The sequence below is a fragment of the Telopea speciosissima genome, chromosome 4 (assembly GCF_018873765.1).
Source record: "Telopea speciosissima isolate NSW1024214 ecotype Mountain lineage chromosome 4, Tspe_v1, whole genome shotgun sequence".
Lineage (NCBI taxonomy): Eukaryota > Viridiplantae > Streptophyta > Magnoliopsida > Proteales > Proteaceae > Telopea > Telopea speciosissima.
In genome coordinates, this window is record NC_057919.1 from 46,127,400 (window position 1) to 46,144,975 (window position 17,576).

At 40.5% G+C, this 17,576-nt stretch overlaps 2 protein-coding genes and 1 long non-coding RNA gene across 6 annotated transcripts in view; all 3 read left to right on the forward strand.

Moving 5' to 3' along the window:
- The window catches only part of LOC122657996 (histone acetyltransferase HAC1-like), a 47,873-nt gene extending 38,306 nt beyond the window's left edge, over positions 1 to 9,567 (forward strand). For all 4 annotated transcript variants that reach the window (XM_043852829.1, XM_043852832.1, XM_043852830.1 and 1 more), the window contains 4 exons: positions 6,109 to 6,187; positions 6,751 to 7,143; positions 9,105 to 9,322; positions 9,420 to 9,567. In XM_043852829.1, the coding sequence (XP_043708764.1) occupies positions 6,109 to 6,187; positions 6,751 to 7,143; positions 9,105 to 9,322; positions 9,420 to 9,534 (805 nt within the window). In that variant the 3' untranslated portion in view covers positions 9,535 to 9,567. The remainder of the gene's footprint in view (positions 1 to 6,108; positions 6,188 to 6,750; positions 7,144 to 9,104; positions 9,323 to 9,419) is intronic.
- Positions 9,568 to 9,778: 211 nt separating this feature from the next.
- Positions 9,779 to 10,193, forward strand: LOC122657998. The gene is made up of 2 exons (XR_006332399.1): positions 9,779 to 9,982; positions 10,026 to 10,193. It is a non-coding gene; the product is annotated as an uncharacterized LOC122657998 (long non-coding RNA).
- A 1,917-nt stretch (positions 10,194 to 12,110) lies between these two features.
- Positions 12,111 to 16,974, forward strand: LOC122659341 (probable xyloglucan galactosyltransferase GT19). The gene is made up of 2 exons (XM_043854463.1): positions 12,111 to 12,189; positions 16,142 to 16,974. Exons 1-2 carry the CDS (start codon positions 12,111 to 12,113, stop codon positions 16,972 to 16,974), a joined length of 912 nt encoding a protein of 303 aa, XP_043710398.1.
- Positions 16,975 to 17,576: the final 602 nt, after the last annotated feature.

Genomic DNA, 17,576 nt, shown 5'->3' on the forward strand with positions numbered 1-17,576 from the left:
TATCGTTACAATTTTACCTTTGTTGATGACTATTCCAGGGTTACCTGGCTTTATTTAATGAAGTCTCATTCTGAATTATTTTCAATTTTTTGTGCTTTTGTGAATGAAGTCAATAATCAATTTCAAACTCCTTTGCGTATTCTTCGTAGTGATAACGGTAAGGAATATTTTTCTACCCCCTTTTCTGAATTTATAGTTCAACGTGACATTATTCATCAGTCCTCTTGTGCTTACACCCCACAACAAAATGGTGTGGCTGAGAGGAAGAATAGACATTTAATGGAAGTTGCTCGTTCTCTATTATTTGAGATGAAAGTACCTAAATCTTTTTGGGCAGATGCTGTTTTGGCTTCTTGTTATCTCATTAATCGCATGCCTTCTTCTGTTTTACGTGGTGGTATTCCCTTTTCTTTGTTGTTTCCTTCTATGCCATTATTTGTTTTACCCCCACAAGTATATGGAAGTGTTTGTTTTATTTGTGATCATCGTCCAAGTGTCTCCAAGTTGGATCCTAAATCTCTCAAGTGTATGTTTGTTGGGTATTCTCGCACTCAAAAGGGTTATCGTTGTTATTCTTTTGAGTTGCGGAAATATTTTGTTAATGCTGATGTTTCTTTCTTTGAGTCTACTCCCTATGATAGTTCCTTTTTTACTGTGTTTGACTTGGGAATCTTCCCGTTTCCATTGTTTAGTCTATTGTTCACTCTGTTCCACAGCCTGCCTCATCACCGACACCTCCACCTATTGTGTTTAAACGTCACCAATGGAAAGTATGTACTTGGACCCCCGCTCCTGCGAGTTCTGCCACATCTACTTCTTCTCCGGCAGATCCTGAGACAGGTACTACTCCTCCTCCTTTGGAACCTCCTTTTGATCTTGATATTCCTATTGCTCATCGTAAGGGTGTTCGAGCTTGTACTCAACACCCCATTTCTTACTTTGTTTCCTATGCTGGTTTGTCTTCCACCTTTCATTCTTGTTTACAAACTTTTGAAAATCATCTTGTTCCTAAGTCTGTTGCAGAAGCATTGTTCAGTCCTGGTTGGAAGGCTGCTATGAATGAGGAATTGTTGGCATTGGAAGAGGATTAGACTTAGGATCTTGTGCCCTTACCCTTAGGTAAATTTGCTATTGGTTGTTGGTGGGTGTATGTGGTGAAGGTGAATCTTGATGGATCCTTGGCTCGTTTGAAGGTCTGTCTTGTTGCGAAGGGCTATGCCCAAGTATATGGGGTTGATTACTTGGATACTTTTTCTTCCGTAGTGAAGCTTACTTCGTTTCGCATTTTGATTTCTCTTGCTGCTACTTACCATTGGTCTTTGTATCAGCTAGATGTCAAGAATGTTTTTTTTACACGGGGATTTGACTGAGGAGGTTTATATGGAGCAACCTCCTGGGTTTGTTGATCAGGGGGAGTTTGACTTGGTGTGTAAGTTGAAGAAGTCTCTGTATGGGTGAAACAGTTTCCTAGGGCCTGGTTTGGCAGGTTTACTGAGATTGTGTTAGAGTTTGGGCTGACACGCTGTGGTAGTGATTATTCTGTGTTCTTCCGTCACTCTGGTGCAAGGAAAATATTTCTTGTGGTTTATGTAGATGATATAGTCATTACAGGAGATGATGTTTTTGGTATTGAAGATTTGAAGGTACACTTATAGAAAAAATTTCAGACCAAGGATCTGGGTAAATTGAAGTATTTTTTGGGTGTGGAAGTTGCTCAGTCAAAGAAAGGAATTTCACTCCCACAACGAAAATATGTACTTAATCTTCTTTCAGAGACAGGAATGTTGGGTGCTAAACCTCTAGATATTTACTGTTGATGATGGTGATATTTTGCCTGATCCTGAGAAGTATCGGAGGCTAGTTGGGAAGTTAAATTACCTAACAGTAACTAGGCCGGATGTAGCCTCTCCTGTTAGTGTGGTGAGTCTGTTTTTATCTGCCCCATGGACATCTCATTGGGAGACAGTTGTGCATATCTTACTAATGGGGGGCAGAAATCGAGAAGAGGCTTGAAGGAGGTAGAAGAAGAAACCAGAGGGCAAGGGGAGAAATCACAGAGAAGAAAGGGGAAGAAGGAGATGCAGTAGAAGAAGGGAGCGTTCAAGAAGGGGGGAGAAGAAACCTGCCATGTAGGCTTGAAACTCTCAATTCATTCATTCATCTCCCTTTTATTTTGGCCAAAGCCTTACATGATGATATATAGCTGAAATAAAGAGTCCTATCAGGAAACTATTACATAGGAAAGAGATAAAATAAAATCAACTTTCTAAAAATAAGCAACTAAAATAGGAAGTAGCCTAAGAATAAACTGGAAACAAAAACAATGCTACTAAAGTAAGCTATTGATCTAAATCTGGATTCGGTTCATCTTGGCCTGGGTTCACAAACGGGTTCGGGTCGATCCATCGAAATTGTCCTGCATCACGTATGCTATCTTAAAAAGGCTCCTGGACGTGGTCTTCTATACAGTGATCATGGACATACGCGGATAGAGGGTTTTTCAGATGCTGATTGGACTGGGTCTCCAGTTGACAGGAGACCTACTACAGGCTATTGTATGTTTGTTGGAGGTAATTTGGTGTCCAGGAAGAGCAAGCAATAGATAGTAGTTGCTCGTTCCAGTGCAGAGTCAAAGTACAGGGCTATGGCACATGCTACCTCTGAATTGATGTGTATAAGACAATTGTTGGCGGAACTTGGTTTTGTTGTTGATTCTCTAATGAAACTGTGGTGTGAAAACCAAGCAGCTGTCCACATTGCTTAAAATCTGGTGTTTCATGAAAGAATATAACACACTAAAGTTGACTGTCATTTTGTTCGAGAGAGGCTACAATAAGATTTATTTCTCCTGGTCACGTCCGTATAGAAGAACAACTTGCAGATGTGTTCACAAAGTCTTTAGGGAGTGCAAGAGTGGATTATATTTGTAACAAGCTGGGCATGATCAACATTTATGCTCTAGCTTGAGGGGGAGTATTAACAAGAGAGCTTTATAACTCTCGGTATTAGTGTCTAACGCTAATACCAAGAGGAGAGTAGTGAGGAGGGTAGTTTAGGAAGCTTCCCTTGTTTTGGTTTTAAGTTGTTTACCTGTTTTACTCTTATGAATATTATTTAGTGAAGGAAAGAGGGAGATCACGATTTTCTGTGACTCCTAATTTTGCACCTCATCTCTCTCCCTTTCTCTCTCAATTTCTCAATTTCTCTTCTTCTTTTCCTTCCATTAATTAACAGAAACCATCACCGTTCATTATTCCTGTCTTGTGATGCTCCTTGTAGTCTTTTTGTTTTGTTTAGATTACTCTGATGTGTGGGGACCCTATCGTGTCAAGAGTCAGTTAGGGTTTTGACAATCATTCTCAGATGACTTGGTTATATCTATTAAAGGATCTTTCTGAATTTTTATCTACCTTTAAATAGTTTTATTTTAAAGAAAGACTCGGTTTGGTATGTCAATTAAAGTTTTTCTAGAAACTTCTCTGTTTGGTTTACCCCCATGGGTGTGTTTGGTGGTATATGTTTTATTCACAACCTTTGTCCTAAATCATCCCCATGTTCTACCACGTGTGTGTTTCTTGGATATGCTCGCATTGAGAAAGGTTATAAGTGTTGTGATCTATTACGGATCAACACTTTTTTGGGCTATGTTACATTTTTTTGAAACTGAACCATACTTCTCTATGGAGAGTCGTCATATGGATGCTAATTTTCTTGTCTCTCCACCGATTTACGTACTTATTCCCCTTACTGACTCTTCCACTACTATTTCTCCACCTAAGCAATTGCAGGTTTAAAAACGCTGTCCCAAGTGGACCTCCACGCCCCAGTTAATCCTTTGCTACCACCCCTCTACTTCATCAGACCCTTTGCCTACGGATCCTTTCTCTCTTGACTTGCCCATTTTTCTCTGTAAAGCTACTCACACTTGTACTCAACAATCTCATATTGTTTATCTTGTTTCTCAATTTGTTATTGTGTCTCATCTTCCACCTTTACTTCACAACTTTGCTTTGTCTCTATCTACTATGTCATGCCTACTAAGTGCCAAGAAGCTTTGTCGCATCTTGGTTGGAAAAATGCTATGGATGTCGAGAATGGAGCTTGTAAGGTATCTTTATGGTGATCTTGAGGAGAAGTTGTATAAGGAGCAAACTCCTGGGTATGATGCTCATGAAGAAAATTGTGTCTAAAGTATGTTGTCTTCACAAGGCAATTTATGGGTTGAAACAGTCTACTCGTGCATGGTTTGATAAGTTCAGTGAGTTATTGGTTGTTATGGATTCACTCATTGCTTATCTGATCATTCTGTATTTGTTCGTCGTCATGAGGCTAAGGTTGTCCTTGTTGTGTACGTAGATGATATTATATCTGGTAATGGCTCCTATGGTATCAAAAGTGTTAAGGCATATTTACATCGGCATTTTCAGGTAAAAGACTTAGGGATGCTTAAATATTTCTTAGGAATTGGAGTTTTTCGTTGTAAGAAGGGTGTAGTTTGTCTCAAAGGAAGTATGTGCTTGATTTTCTGTCTGAGACTGGCATGTTGGATATTGGGATGTAAACTTATTGATAACCTAGTGGATCCTAATTTGATGCTTGGGGTGCATGAGGACAAGAGTTTTATAGATGCCATCAGTACTATAATTGTCAAGGCATTGCCTAGGCGTCCGGGCGCCTTGGACGCCTTGAAAGCTGGTTGTTCCAAGTTGGGTATGGGAGATATATATTTCAGCTAGAGGGGGAGTGTTAAAGTGTATCGTGGGGTTGTGTTCCATGGATGTTCCATGCAAGGTACTAAAACTCGGAACTCAGTACCAACTCGGCCCTTGGAAAAACTAAGTCGAGTCGGGATCTCGCCGAGTTGGTGCATTTTTTTTTAATTTTTTTTTTGACTCGGAGCCTCAACTCTGTGGGTTTTAGACCTAGTTTGGGTTTGAAACTTGGTATTCAGCCTATTTTGCCATTTAAACCCAATGGCACTATCAGATTTTGCAAAAACAAAGTCCAAATATGAGTTTCACTTTGGACCATAGGTTGGCAGGCGACGACGTACCAAAATAACCTACTCTACACATAATTTAGTAATAGAAAGCAATCAAAACATTCAATTAATGTTCTTAAAATAACTTAAATAAGCATTGGAAATGTTAAAGTGTACAATACATCAATCTTTAAACAAATTTTACATAAAATGTGATATATTAATGTATTCAGTCCCAACACGATCCACATAGAATTCCCATGTCATACTGTTGCTGTAGTTTTGCTCATAGTATGCCACTTGAAGATGTGTAGCTGAATCCTTCAAATGTGTAGTTGATTCAACTCTCCCGAAGGTCAGAACTTGAAATCCACAGGTAAAATGAAGGAGTTTCAAATGGGGAAGAAAATGGCCTTTGGACAGAACTCGACCGAGATATGTCGAGTTCTGTCGAGTTAGGTAAGTTTTAAAGAGGTAGATGGGTCGAGTTTTGGGTCAACCCGAGATCTCAAGTTACCCAAGAACTCAACTGAGATAGTGTAATTTTTAAAATCATATGGTAACTCGACTCGATTTCTCAAAAAACCGAGATCTTGCCAAGATCTCGTGAGTTCTTGAACCATGGATCCATGTAGCTGTGTACCGTGGGATCATGTGTGAGTTGTAGTTAGTTATGTCTTTAGGTGTTTCCTATTGTGATTAGATTTAGATAGTTATTTACTTTGATTATAGTTGGTCACTGTATTTGGTCTTTGTCTCTTAGTAGGATGTCTACTAAGAGTCAGTTGATAGTTTATATAGAGCATATAGCCAGTCCATGATAGAATAATTCTATCTATCATTTCTGGCCTTTCTCCCTCTCTTGATTTCTTCTCTCTTCACCTCATCATCTTCTTCTCCCTATTGCTGGTTTCTTAATCTCTGATATTATTACAACTAAATTTTATCTTCTTGTCACACTCACTTCTATTGATTTCATGCAACAGTAGGATTTCCTCAACAGTATATGTTCTTCATTTTTTCACTTTCTTTTTTGGGGAAAAAGGGGGGGGGGGGGAGTGGCATGGGGTGTTAAGCCATGAGAATTGTGGCAGCTGATACCTTTTTTTTTTCCTTTTAAATGATAGGTGTTATGAAACTGAACAGAGAATTGAAGAGAAGGACAGACATCCAATCAACAGTCGGGAGAAGCATGCACTCTTCCCCGTGAGTCTCCTGATCTTATATTTTTCTTATCATAAAGTTATTTTCTAGGCCTTCACTTCACCTGCATATTTACTTTGCTCTGTAACTACTTGGCACCATCTGGTTCGATGTAAAATGTCTTGGAAGAATCTGAATTTAAAAACAATACAAGATAAAAAATTTTAAAGTCATTGTAAAATTTAATCGTATGAATAGCTCAAAGTTATAGAATAGATCTATTTGAGGAGTGTTAAAATTCCTGTTACATTTTAGTTTTGTTCTATCCTTCACTGCATTGTACATAACAAGACGGAACCTTAGTTAAAATCATGTAAGTTGAATAATGAAGATCATTTGAAATTTTGCATGCATATGAGATATCTAATTTTGGAAACTAAGACCTCTACTACTATGGAAACTATCCATGTGGAAGTGTGTGATCTATATACTTTCCTGATATTGGGTCAATGGAGATGAAAATTGATCCAATTGACAGCATATTGTAATCACATCAGATTTTCTTTTTCTAATACTTTGTGGAGTTTCTGTTGACATGATGATCTCTAATTATGATATTCATGCAGGTGGAAGTGACTGATGTACCTTCAGAAACAAAGGATAAAGATGAGATTCTTGAAAGTGAATTCTTTGACACTAGGCAGGCGTTTCTGAGTCTTTGTCAAGGAAACCATTATCAATATGATACTCTACGACGGGCTAAGCATTCGTCAATGATGGTCCTGTATCATCTTCATAATCCAACTGCACCTGCCTTTGTGACAACATGCAATATTTGCCATCATGACATTGAAGCTGGTCAGGGATGGCGTTGTGAAATCTGCCCTGATTATGATGTATGCAATGCATGTTATCAAAAGGATTGTGGGGTTGACCATCCTCATAAGTTGACAAATCATCCCTCTATAGCTGAGCGTGATGCACAGAACACAGAAGCTCGACAAAAACGAGTTATACAGGTGTGTTTCCTTGTACTCACATTAGTTGGTTTTGGGTATGCTGACTGGTTACATGCACTTGTGCATGTTTGTGCTTTAACTGCCTGTTGTGCTTATGCTGGCAATGAACTTTTCACTTTATGTTCCATTAGCATCTATAGATCCCTCTGCAGGTTGTTCTGCCTTTGCCTCCTGCCTTTTGAGTTGAGAACCTTTTAGGAGCCCCAGAGGGGCTCACTGAAATGTGTTGGTGTTTATTAACATTTCTAGCCTTTTCCTTTTTCCCCCTTCCTTTTGATTCTATATATAAATGTAGAGTGAAGAGTTTCTCTACAGCACCCAAATTTTTGCTAGTCTGAAGGTGATGTAACAATTTCAACCACATGGATATCTTGGTAATATTATGCATTAGCCACAACAAAATTCCAGCCTTGCGCAATGTGCCACATGGCGTAACTTGGGTGCTGGTGCACAACAAAGACATCTGATACTGCCCCTTCCCTTCATTTTCTTCTTATTTTGGGTTTTGCCTAGTGTCCTAATTCTTTATGGTTGACGGGGAATTTTTTCTTCCAGTTTGTCAGCTAATTTATCCAGATTTCCTAGGGGAGGACGATAGTCTTTGGCATTCTATGACTAAATCCAACGATTGGAGGGATGATACTGGTTGGTACTCAGGTGACTAATAGGACACACTTGCATGCCCTTGGTAGACTATATGGGAACTCCAGTCATTATTTGTTCCATCCATTATATATGAGGTGGGCACTGGTGCTTGCATAAGGCTTAAGATTTGGGATGGGGAAAATCCCTTTGTGTAGTAGATTCCCTAGGCCCTACCTAATCCTAATGGTTAAAGGTGGATCAATCTGGAGTGTATCTATTGAGAATAATAGGATCTTTTGGGATGTAGGAGCATCCTGTACAGCCCCTATTCCATTGTCCAGCATATGTGGACTTGCCCATCCACTAGTGTGGTTAAGCTTAACATTGATGCTCATTAGGCACCCTGGGGAATAGGGATGTATTTTGTGGTCTGATTGATTCTGGTTCAGTTGCAGCAAAACTGAAAGCATCTATCCAAGGCATTGAGATTGCTCTTCAGCATGGTTGGATGCATGTAATAGAAAAGGAATTCCAAGTTGCTGGAGGTTGGCTTCAAGCAATGGTTGGAGTTCCTTGGATTTTTTTTTTTTTTTTGTTGGGGGGGGGGGGGTTGGCTTAGTATTGTGGTTCGTGTCGGGAAACAGCCTCTCTGTAAAGTAGGGGTAAGATTATGTACATTATGACCCTTCCCAGATCCCGCAGTGGGGGGAGCCTCATGCACTAGGTATGCTCTTTTTTAGGATGTTATCACCCAATTCTTTAGCTGATGAATTGTCACAGGGGTTGGTAGAATTGAGTAGTCCTTTTTGAAGGTGTCCACCCTTTTCCATCTGTGCTGGTGTTGTATATTAGTATTTTATTATTCTCTTTGATTTGACATCAATAAAATTTCTATACTTTCAAAGGAAAGTCCTTTCACCATCTTAAATCTTACACATGGCAATCTCTGTTGGGGCTAAATTTTGTAGATGTGTTGGCCAGATCATCTATCTGTCCGCCAAGTTTCATTCCAATCACATTTTGGCATGTGGAGATGTGAAGTATCAAAAGTTGGTTGTCAACTGTTTACAGTTGAAACATAAAGTAAAAGTCCTAATATCGTGGCCATGCAGTGGAAATGGGACCAGAAACTTGACAATTGGCTAACCTGAGAGGTGGGCTTCCATGGATGATTGGATTGTTCCAGTCTCTAAGATGTGACTAGCTGATTGCTCTCTTCTCATCTTGGAGCAGACCTCTTATTCTAATATTTATTACTCTATGTTTGCATTATGGGGATGTTAGTCATTTTCTTGTAGTTAAAAAATTGTATTATCTGTTAATGGAAATATTAGATTTCACTACAAGGTCTAATGTGTGATGATATGCTGTTGCAGCTTAGGAAAATGCTTGACCTTCTGGTGCATGCTTCTCAGTGCCGCTCTCCACAGTGCCAGTACCCGAATTGCCGCAAAGTTAAGGGGCTTTTCCGCCACGGCATTCAATGCAAAACTCGTGCTTCTGGAGGTTGTCTTCTCTGTAAGAAAATGTGGTATCTTCTTCAACTTCATGCTCGAGCTTGCAAAGAATCTGAATGCCATGTACCACGATGCAAGTGCGTATAGCAATATCTCCCATCTTGAAAATTTGTCCATCTCCATTTGTTGTATATAAAACATATTTAAGTGTTCTATATACATGGAATTGCCCAGGGACTTGAAAGAACATTTAAGGAGGCTGCAGCAACAGTCTGATTCTCGGCGGAGGGCTGCAGTGATGGAGATGATGAGACAACGAGCAGCAGAGGTTGCAGGGAGTACAGGATGATGAATTTGCACATAATGACAGACTTTTGGGACATACAGCCTTGAGAGAAACAATGCCGATCACATACATGAGGCTGATCACATGAGCTACTCCAAGAACTGTATTGAAACAAGGAGAAGCTCAACAACTAGCTGCTGAAGAGAAAGGAGTACCAGCAGATCTTATAGGAGCTTTCCTTGGGGAGAGGGTGGTTGCGGGGACAAGGTGCAATCTGTTGGTTTATCACTTGCATGACGGTATTGATGGTCACCTGTCAGAGTCGCCCACTTCAACCACCGCTAACCATATCATTCCAATATGCTAGTTGGAGTAGAATATTGATCAATCTTCGGCCCTGCTGAGGTGATTCTTTGATTTATCCTCTGTATTCCAGTGCCATCCTTGGGAGGACTGGTGTACTATAGATGTCCTAATTTGTCCAAAAGATAAAGAAACAAAAGGGTTTGGTGTTTTTTTTTTTTTTTTTTTTTTTGTGGGGTTGGGGGTTGGAGCGGTGGTATATCCTTATAAAGGAAATTTGAGAGGCCAATCTTCTTCTTTTCCCTTTATTTTTTGGGGATGGGAAAGGGCAGCCCCTGCATTTGTTTTGCTGTCCTGTTTTGTAGAATTCCGTTTTATATAAAAGGTGGGAAGAAAAAAATCAGTGTTTCCTAACAGCAGCCTTACCTTCCTGTTCAACATTAATACTATTATTAGCCTCATAAATACATCAGTAGAAAATACATGAGATATACATCCCCCCCCTCCCCCCCCCCAAAAAAAAGAAGAAGTGTTGAGATTCATGTTTATAGGGGCAGATATGTCTTTTCCTTTATTTATTTGAGTCTTTCATTGTATCGGTTTATGTAGGGGCAGTTCTGCCCTTACAGTGTTTTTCATATTTGGTTATTAATATATCCTTGGCTGACCTGCGATAGAACATTCTGTTCTACCGCAGGTCCCTTCCTCCATTGGTGTTTGCGTGGACGACTCCTCTTCTTCTACTTTAATCTCTGGTCTGATTAACTATTCTCTAATTTATAACATGGTATCAGAGAACTCTTAATCAGATTGGAGTTTCCCTTCGATTTTCTATTGATGTCTTCTTCTAGATTTCCCCTTGTGGTGTGCAACAACCCATAGCTACTTCTACTATGGTTTAATTCCATATCGTTAATATCTACCTGCTACTAGTTGTTGAATGGATGTCTACATCAACCACAACAAATATTGCAAGAATCGATCTCCAGAGAAAACCCTGACACCTATTGATCTCATATGGGAGGCTGGTTGTTATCGCTCTGTGTTTTGTGAACTATTTATGGTGGTCGATTGCTACTGCAGTGTACTATTTCTACTGCATAATTGAGTTTGTGGTCTCTTTCCCAACATCCTGACGTCGATCTTCTGGTTGGTTGGTTTTCTCGGCTTTGGGTTCTGGACCTGTTGCTGTTTTACATACTGTTGCACCCTATTATTGGTGTATTCTGCCCCTCTACCTACCAGAGTTAGCTAAGTTAGCTACTCATTATTTCTTCAAAGAATTTCTGCTCCGTTGTTTCTTCCAGAACCAATTGCTGCTAGGCACCAAGTGTTTGAAGAATTTCTTGAATTAGTGCTATTGCTCTTACTATGTTTTTTTGTTTTTTGAAGACCTTTCTTTCACTCATTATGGCTGACACAGAGACAACCATGGATAATGTCAATGTTCAGATAAACTCCATTAAATTGAAGGGAAATTTCAACTATTTGCCTTGTGCTCGTGTCTACATTATAGCTGAGGACAAATTAGCTACATCACTTCTGATCCTCCTCCAATAGATTCTAAGGATTACAGTACATGGATGAAGGAGAATGCTATTTTCTTGATTTGGTTATGGAACAACATGGAGCCAGATAACGCTGTCAATGTCATGTTCCATACCACTGCCAAGGGAGTTTGGGATGACCTAAAGGAGACGTACTCTCAAGAGAAGAGTATGACCTATATCTTTGACCTTTACAAGAAATTATTCCAATTTTAGCAATTCGACAAATCTCTTCAAGAATATTATAGTACTTTTAAGGGCATGATGGAAGAACTAAATAAGTTTCAGCTGCTTACTACTGATATTGAGAAGTTAAAGACCCAAAGGAATGAGTTTTTGGTATCCAAGTTCTTGGCTGGTTTGAATCCGAGTTTGAAGAATATCAAAGGGCATCTACTTGCTGGTGAATTTGTCCCTACTTTGAATGACAACTATTCTAGGTTGCAGCGCCTTGTTTCCCCTAGTTCCAAACCTGACACCAATCCTAAGAAAATTTTTGCTTTTATTACTACTAGAGGCCGTGGTTCAGGGGGAGGACGAAGATTTGGTGGCCATGGTTCTGGTAGACAACATATTAACAAGGCTGCCCGACTATGTACTTATTGTGGGAAGACTAATCATACTGTTGATACCTGTTGGTCCAACCATGGAAAGCTTGAATGGACTCAAAACTTGGCCAATCGTGCAACTCCTGAAGATGGTTTTGATTTTGTTACACCTAACGACCCTAAATTTGGTTCAGCCGTGGGAGATTCATCCACTAACCTTCGTGATGAGGTGCAGTAGCTAATGCGCCGTATCAAGAGTCTTGAGACATCCACTTCCACTTCTGGTTCATCCACCTCCGTTGCCACATTGGCCTATGCAGGTACGCCTGCTGCCTTCCTTTCCACTACCTCCACACCCTGGATTATAGATTCGGGGGCTTCCGTTCACATGACTGGTAAGTCTTCCATTTTTAGTTCTGTTTCATCTAACTCTCACACTCCTCCCGTTATTGTGGCCAATGGTTCCTCCACCCTTGTTACTGGGCATGACACTGTTTGTCTTAAATCTAACCTCTCCCTTTCCTTTGTGTTACATGTTCCTCAATTTCCATTAAGTCTTCTTTCCGTTAGTCAACTTACTAAAAACTTGAATTGCTTTGTAACTTTCTTCCCTTCTTACTATAATTTTCAGGATCTTTAGACGAGGAAGACGATTGGTGGAGGGTGTGAGAAAGATGGACTATATTATCTGAATGGTGCTGCTCCGTCTGCTTCAACTACTGCGAGTTGGGTAAGAATCACCGTGCTACTTATCCATCTCGTTCTATGCCCCGTAGTCCGTCCTTATTTTCATTGGTACATAGCGATGTGCGGGGTCCTTTTTCGTGCAAGTAATAGACTTGGTTTTCATTATTTTGTCACTTTTGTTGATGACCATTCCCGAACTACATGGTTGTATCTTTTGGAGGATCGGTCTGAATTTTTACATGTATTTCAAAGTTTTTGCAATGAAATAAAGACCCAGTTTAATACTTCTATTGAGATTTTTTAGTCTTATAATGCGTTGGAATTTGTACAAACTGAGATATCTTCTTTTTGTGTTGCTAATGGAATGATTCATCAAACTAGTTGTTCCTATACTCAACAAAATGGAGTAGCGGAATGGAAAAATAGGCATTTACTTGAGGTTGTCCGGGCACTCATGTTGCATATGCAAGTGCCCAAACATTTTTGGCCAGATGAAGTTCTTACTGCTTGTTTTTTGATTAACCATATGCCTTCGTCTATTCTTGCCTATAAATCTCCTTTTTCTATTTTATTCCCTGGTGTTTTGATTTTTAGCTTGCCTCCTCGAGTTTTTGAGTGTGTCTGCTTTGTTCATAATCTTTATCTTCCTGGTGATAAATTGGACCCTTGGTCAACCAAGTGCATATTTTTGGGTTATTCTCGAACTCAAAAGGGGTATAGGTGTTATGACCCTCTGACTCGAAGGCAATTTGTTAGTGCGAATGCAACCTTCTTTGAACATACATTTTATTTTTCTAATCAACCTCCCGTGCCTAGATCCATTAGCGGTGTTTGACCCTCCTCCCATTCCTATTGTTGTCCCCATATCCACTTCTCCACTACAGGTGTATCGGCGCAAGAGGCGCATTGGGTAGGTCCATACTGATAATACCGGTCCCTCTATAGCACTTCCTGTACCGTCCTCAACCTTTGGTGGAGATCCCAGCTTATTGGCTCTTCCTGACTTACCAGCTGATCTGGATCCTGATGACTTACCTATTGCCACTCGGAAAGGTAAACGCTGATGTACTTAGAAATCTTTAGTTGCCTATCCCATTGAGCATTTTATTTCTGTATCTCATCTTCCATCCTGCCATCTTAGTCTTGCTACTTCTTTGTCTACTTATACCCTTCCTCGCACCCACAATGTGGCTCTTGCTATCCCTACTTTGAAGTAAGCCATGGATGTGGAAATGGATGCCTTATTGACTCGCCATACGTGGGAGTTGGTGGATTTACCTCCTAGTAAAAACTTGGTAAAGTGTCGGTGGGTGTACATTATTAAGTATCATTCTGATGGGTTTATTGAGTGGCTAAAAGCCTGCCTTATTGCTAAGGGATACACCTAAAACTATGGTGTTGATTATTTTGAGACTTTCTCACTTGTGGCTAGGTTGAATTCTGTTCGGCTCATCATTTATTTGGCTGTAAATTTTGATTGGCCTTTGTACCAGTGGACATTAAAAATGCTTTTCTTTATGGTGACTTAGTCGAAGAGGTCTATATGGTGCAACCTCCTGGGTATGTTGCTCAGGGAGAGAATAGTGAACATGTGTGTAGACTGCACAAGGCCATTTATTGGTTGAAACAGTCTCCCCGAGCATAGTTCGAGAAGTTTAGTTCCATTGTTACTGGTTTTGGTTTTTCTCAGTGCCTCTCAAACCATTTTGTATTTGTTTGCCACCAAGGAGAGAAATTGGTTGTTCTTGTTGTTTATGTTGATGACATCTTTGTGTCAGAAAATGATGAGAGTGGGATCAAAGAGATGAAGAATTATTTGCAGCAACATTTTTAGACTAAAGATTTGGGCCAGCTGTACTACTTCCTTGGGATTGAGGTTATCAAAAGTAAAAGTATGTGTTAGATCTCTTGATTGAAACTAGTACGCTTGTTGCAAAACTAGTTGATATTCCTATGGATCCTAATCACAAGTTTGGTTCTGATAATGGTGAGGGTCTTAAGAACGTTCACTCCTACAGAAGCTTAGTTGGAATGCTATTATATTTGACTATCACTAGACCAGACATTTCTTATGCTGTTGGGGTTCTCAGCTAGTTCATGCAATCCCCTTAAAAGTCTCATCGGGATGCAGCCATTCGGGTTCTTCGATACTTGAAGGGAGCCCCCAGGAAGGGGCTGATTTATCACCCAAATAAACATATAGAGATTGTTGCCTACTCAGATGCAGATTGGGCAGGTTCGACCAGTGACCATCGATCTACTATAGGTTATTGTACATTTATCGGAGGAAATCTGGTTACATGGCGAAGGAAGAAATAGACCACTGTTGTCAGATCCAGTGCTGAAGCAGAGTATAGAGCTATGGCCCATACCACTATGGAGTTGATGTGGATTAGATCTCTCCTTCTTGAGTTGGGGTTTCTAGTTCCAACCCCTATGAAGATGTTTTGCGACAACCAGGCAACCATCTATATTGCTAGTAATCCAGTCTTTCATGAGAGGACCAAGCATATAGAGGTGGATTGTCACTTTGTTTGCAACGCCGTTTTGAAGAAATTGGTTGAGACACTATTCATCACTTAATCTGATCAGATTGCTGATGTGTTCACCAAGTCCTTATTTGCTCCTGGTTTTTGTTCTTGTTGTAACAAGCTGAGCATGGGTGAAATATATGCTCCAGCTTGAGGGGGAGCGTTGAAATTCGCATTTATAGGGGCAAATATATCTTTCCTTTATTTATTTTAGCCTTTCATTGTATCGATTTATGTAGGGGCAGTTCTATCCTTACGGTGTTTTTCTTATTTGGTTATTAATATATTGGTTGACCTGTGATAGAACATTCTGTTCTACCGTAGGTCCCTTCCTTCATTGGGGTTTGTGTGAACTCCTCTTTCTATTTTCTTCTTTCTTCTTCTTCTAATCTCTGGTCTGATTAACTATTCTCTGATTTTATTACAAAAAGGAAAATCATGGTTCACTTTTTCAAATAAGGCATTCAATTTGTTCGTTTTTTTATGAGAACAAAATGTAAAAGAGATATACTTGCTCATAAAAAAATGGGAGAGAGAGAACACTGCTTGGTTGCGTTGTCCCTATGCAAGGTAGGGGTGTCAAGAAAGCCCGTCCAACCCGAGCCTGGCCTGAGGCTGGATAGAGCTTGGGCTGAACTGTTAAACCTACAAGGCGGTCTTGGGCTAGGATTTTGAAGCCCAAGGTCGGGCTTGGGCTGCGGTGTTGGGCTAAGCTTGGCCTGGCCCGGCCCGATCCGACCCTATATACACTGTGTTTATCTTAGTCTATGTATATATAAATAGGGTAAATTACATGTCACCCCTGATTTTCAAACGAAACTCAAATCACCCCCTGGTTTTTGAAAATACTCATCTGTCCCCCTCTACAGTAACGGTGTTAACTAAAATCTAACTAAAAATTGAAATGACATATTTACCCTTTTTCTTTCTTCTTCTTCACTCTACCATCTCTCTCTAACTCACCATGCCTCTTTGCCAATCCATAACCATCACCACTCTTATTCTCTTCCTTTTCCTTTTCTTCTCAATCAATTTGCCACCGCTGCTGCTTTAGGGGCTGCCCATCTTGAATCAGAATCGGAGGATAGTAATTCAGATTACGAAGGGAGATGGATCCATATCAAGAAGCTCCCATCCCGATTTAACCTTGATCTCCTCACCAACTATTTTGCCTATCCAATCTACGACGATTTCTGCCCTTACTTGGCCAACCATGGCCTTGGCCACAAGACCCACAATCGCTCCCACAGCTGGTATTGCATTGACCCCTTTATGCTTGAACTCCTCTTCCACCGCCGCATCCTCGAGTACCCGTGCCTCACCCCTGACCCCTCCCTTGCCCACGCAATTTTCCTCCCTTACTATGGCGCCATTGACTCTCTCCGCTGCCTCTATGGCCCCGAAGTCAATTCCAACGCCGACCATGGCCTCTCCCACTACTGCTTCCTCCAACAGGATAACCCACAAATTTGGTATCGTTACTTTGGCCATGATCACTTCGTAGTGCTCGTGCATCCCGCCTGGGACTTCTCCCAACCCTTATCAAACGATCCCCCTCTTTGGGGTACTTCGTTTCTTGAACTCCCCAAATTCTACAATATCACTGCTCTTACCCTCGAATCCAGGGCTTGGCCATGGCAGGAGCATGCCCTCCCTTACCTAACATCCTTCCACCCTCTAACCCTTGCTTTGCTCCACTCTTGGATTGCCTATGTTTGCCGCACTTGCCGGACCACCCTCATGCTCTTTGCCGACAGTAGTGGCATCGCATCTACCCCCAACGTCCCCCACAACATCCGTAATGAATGCAAGAACAGTATGACAATTGGTAAGGATCCTACTATTAGTGGCCAATTCAAGGATTGTGTGATCGTCGACCATAAGTAGAGTCAATCGCCATCCATTTTGAAAGAGTTGCCTTGACGGGTAATACTCCATTTTGATTGTTAGCTTGGATTACTCTGCTAGTTTCTTGATTGACTAATAAAATTTGTTATAACAAATTTGTGAATCCTAGCTACCACTGAGAGCGGGGTGAATCAGTGGATCTCAATAATTTTTCTTCCAATCTCAAGCAAACAACTTACTGGCAACACTTCACCTATTGCAATTCAAGATTGGCCGGGGCGGTCCCATAATTACCAATCACTCACACACACGTCCACCACACCCCACAATGTGGTTGGGTCTACCAGATAGTGTCCCACCACTCTGCACAACAATTACTTCAAGTATATGTGGAAAATAAAAGCAATGCAACGACACCAGATATACGTGGTTCGACCAAAGTGCCTATGCCCACGGAGGAATACCCGTAAAGGATTTCGTATTTCCTCAATACACTACTCAAATTATGATTGCCACAATGATCCAGGTGCAACAACACCTGCTTCTGACTATGAACCTACACAATTTAGGGCTACAACCCCAAAGCTAATCAATTCCCAACTTGATTGGTATTACAATGTTAAATTGAAAATCAATTACAA

What these genes read in the sequence shown, in the direction of transcription:
- LOC122659341 (XM_043854463.1), top strand. Translation starts at nt 12,111, where the DNA reads ATGCGCCGTATCAAGAGTCTTGAGACATCCACTTCCACTTCTGGTTCA. An exon ending in TGCCACATTGGCCTATGCAG is followed by an intron (nt 12,190 to 16,141) that starts GTACGCCTGCTG and finishes CTGCTGCTTTAG; the next exon opens with GGGCTGCCCATCTTGAATCA.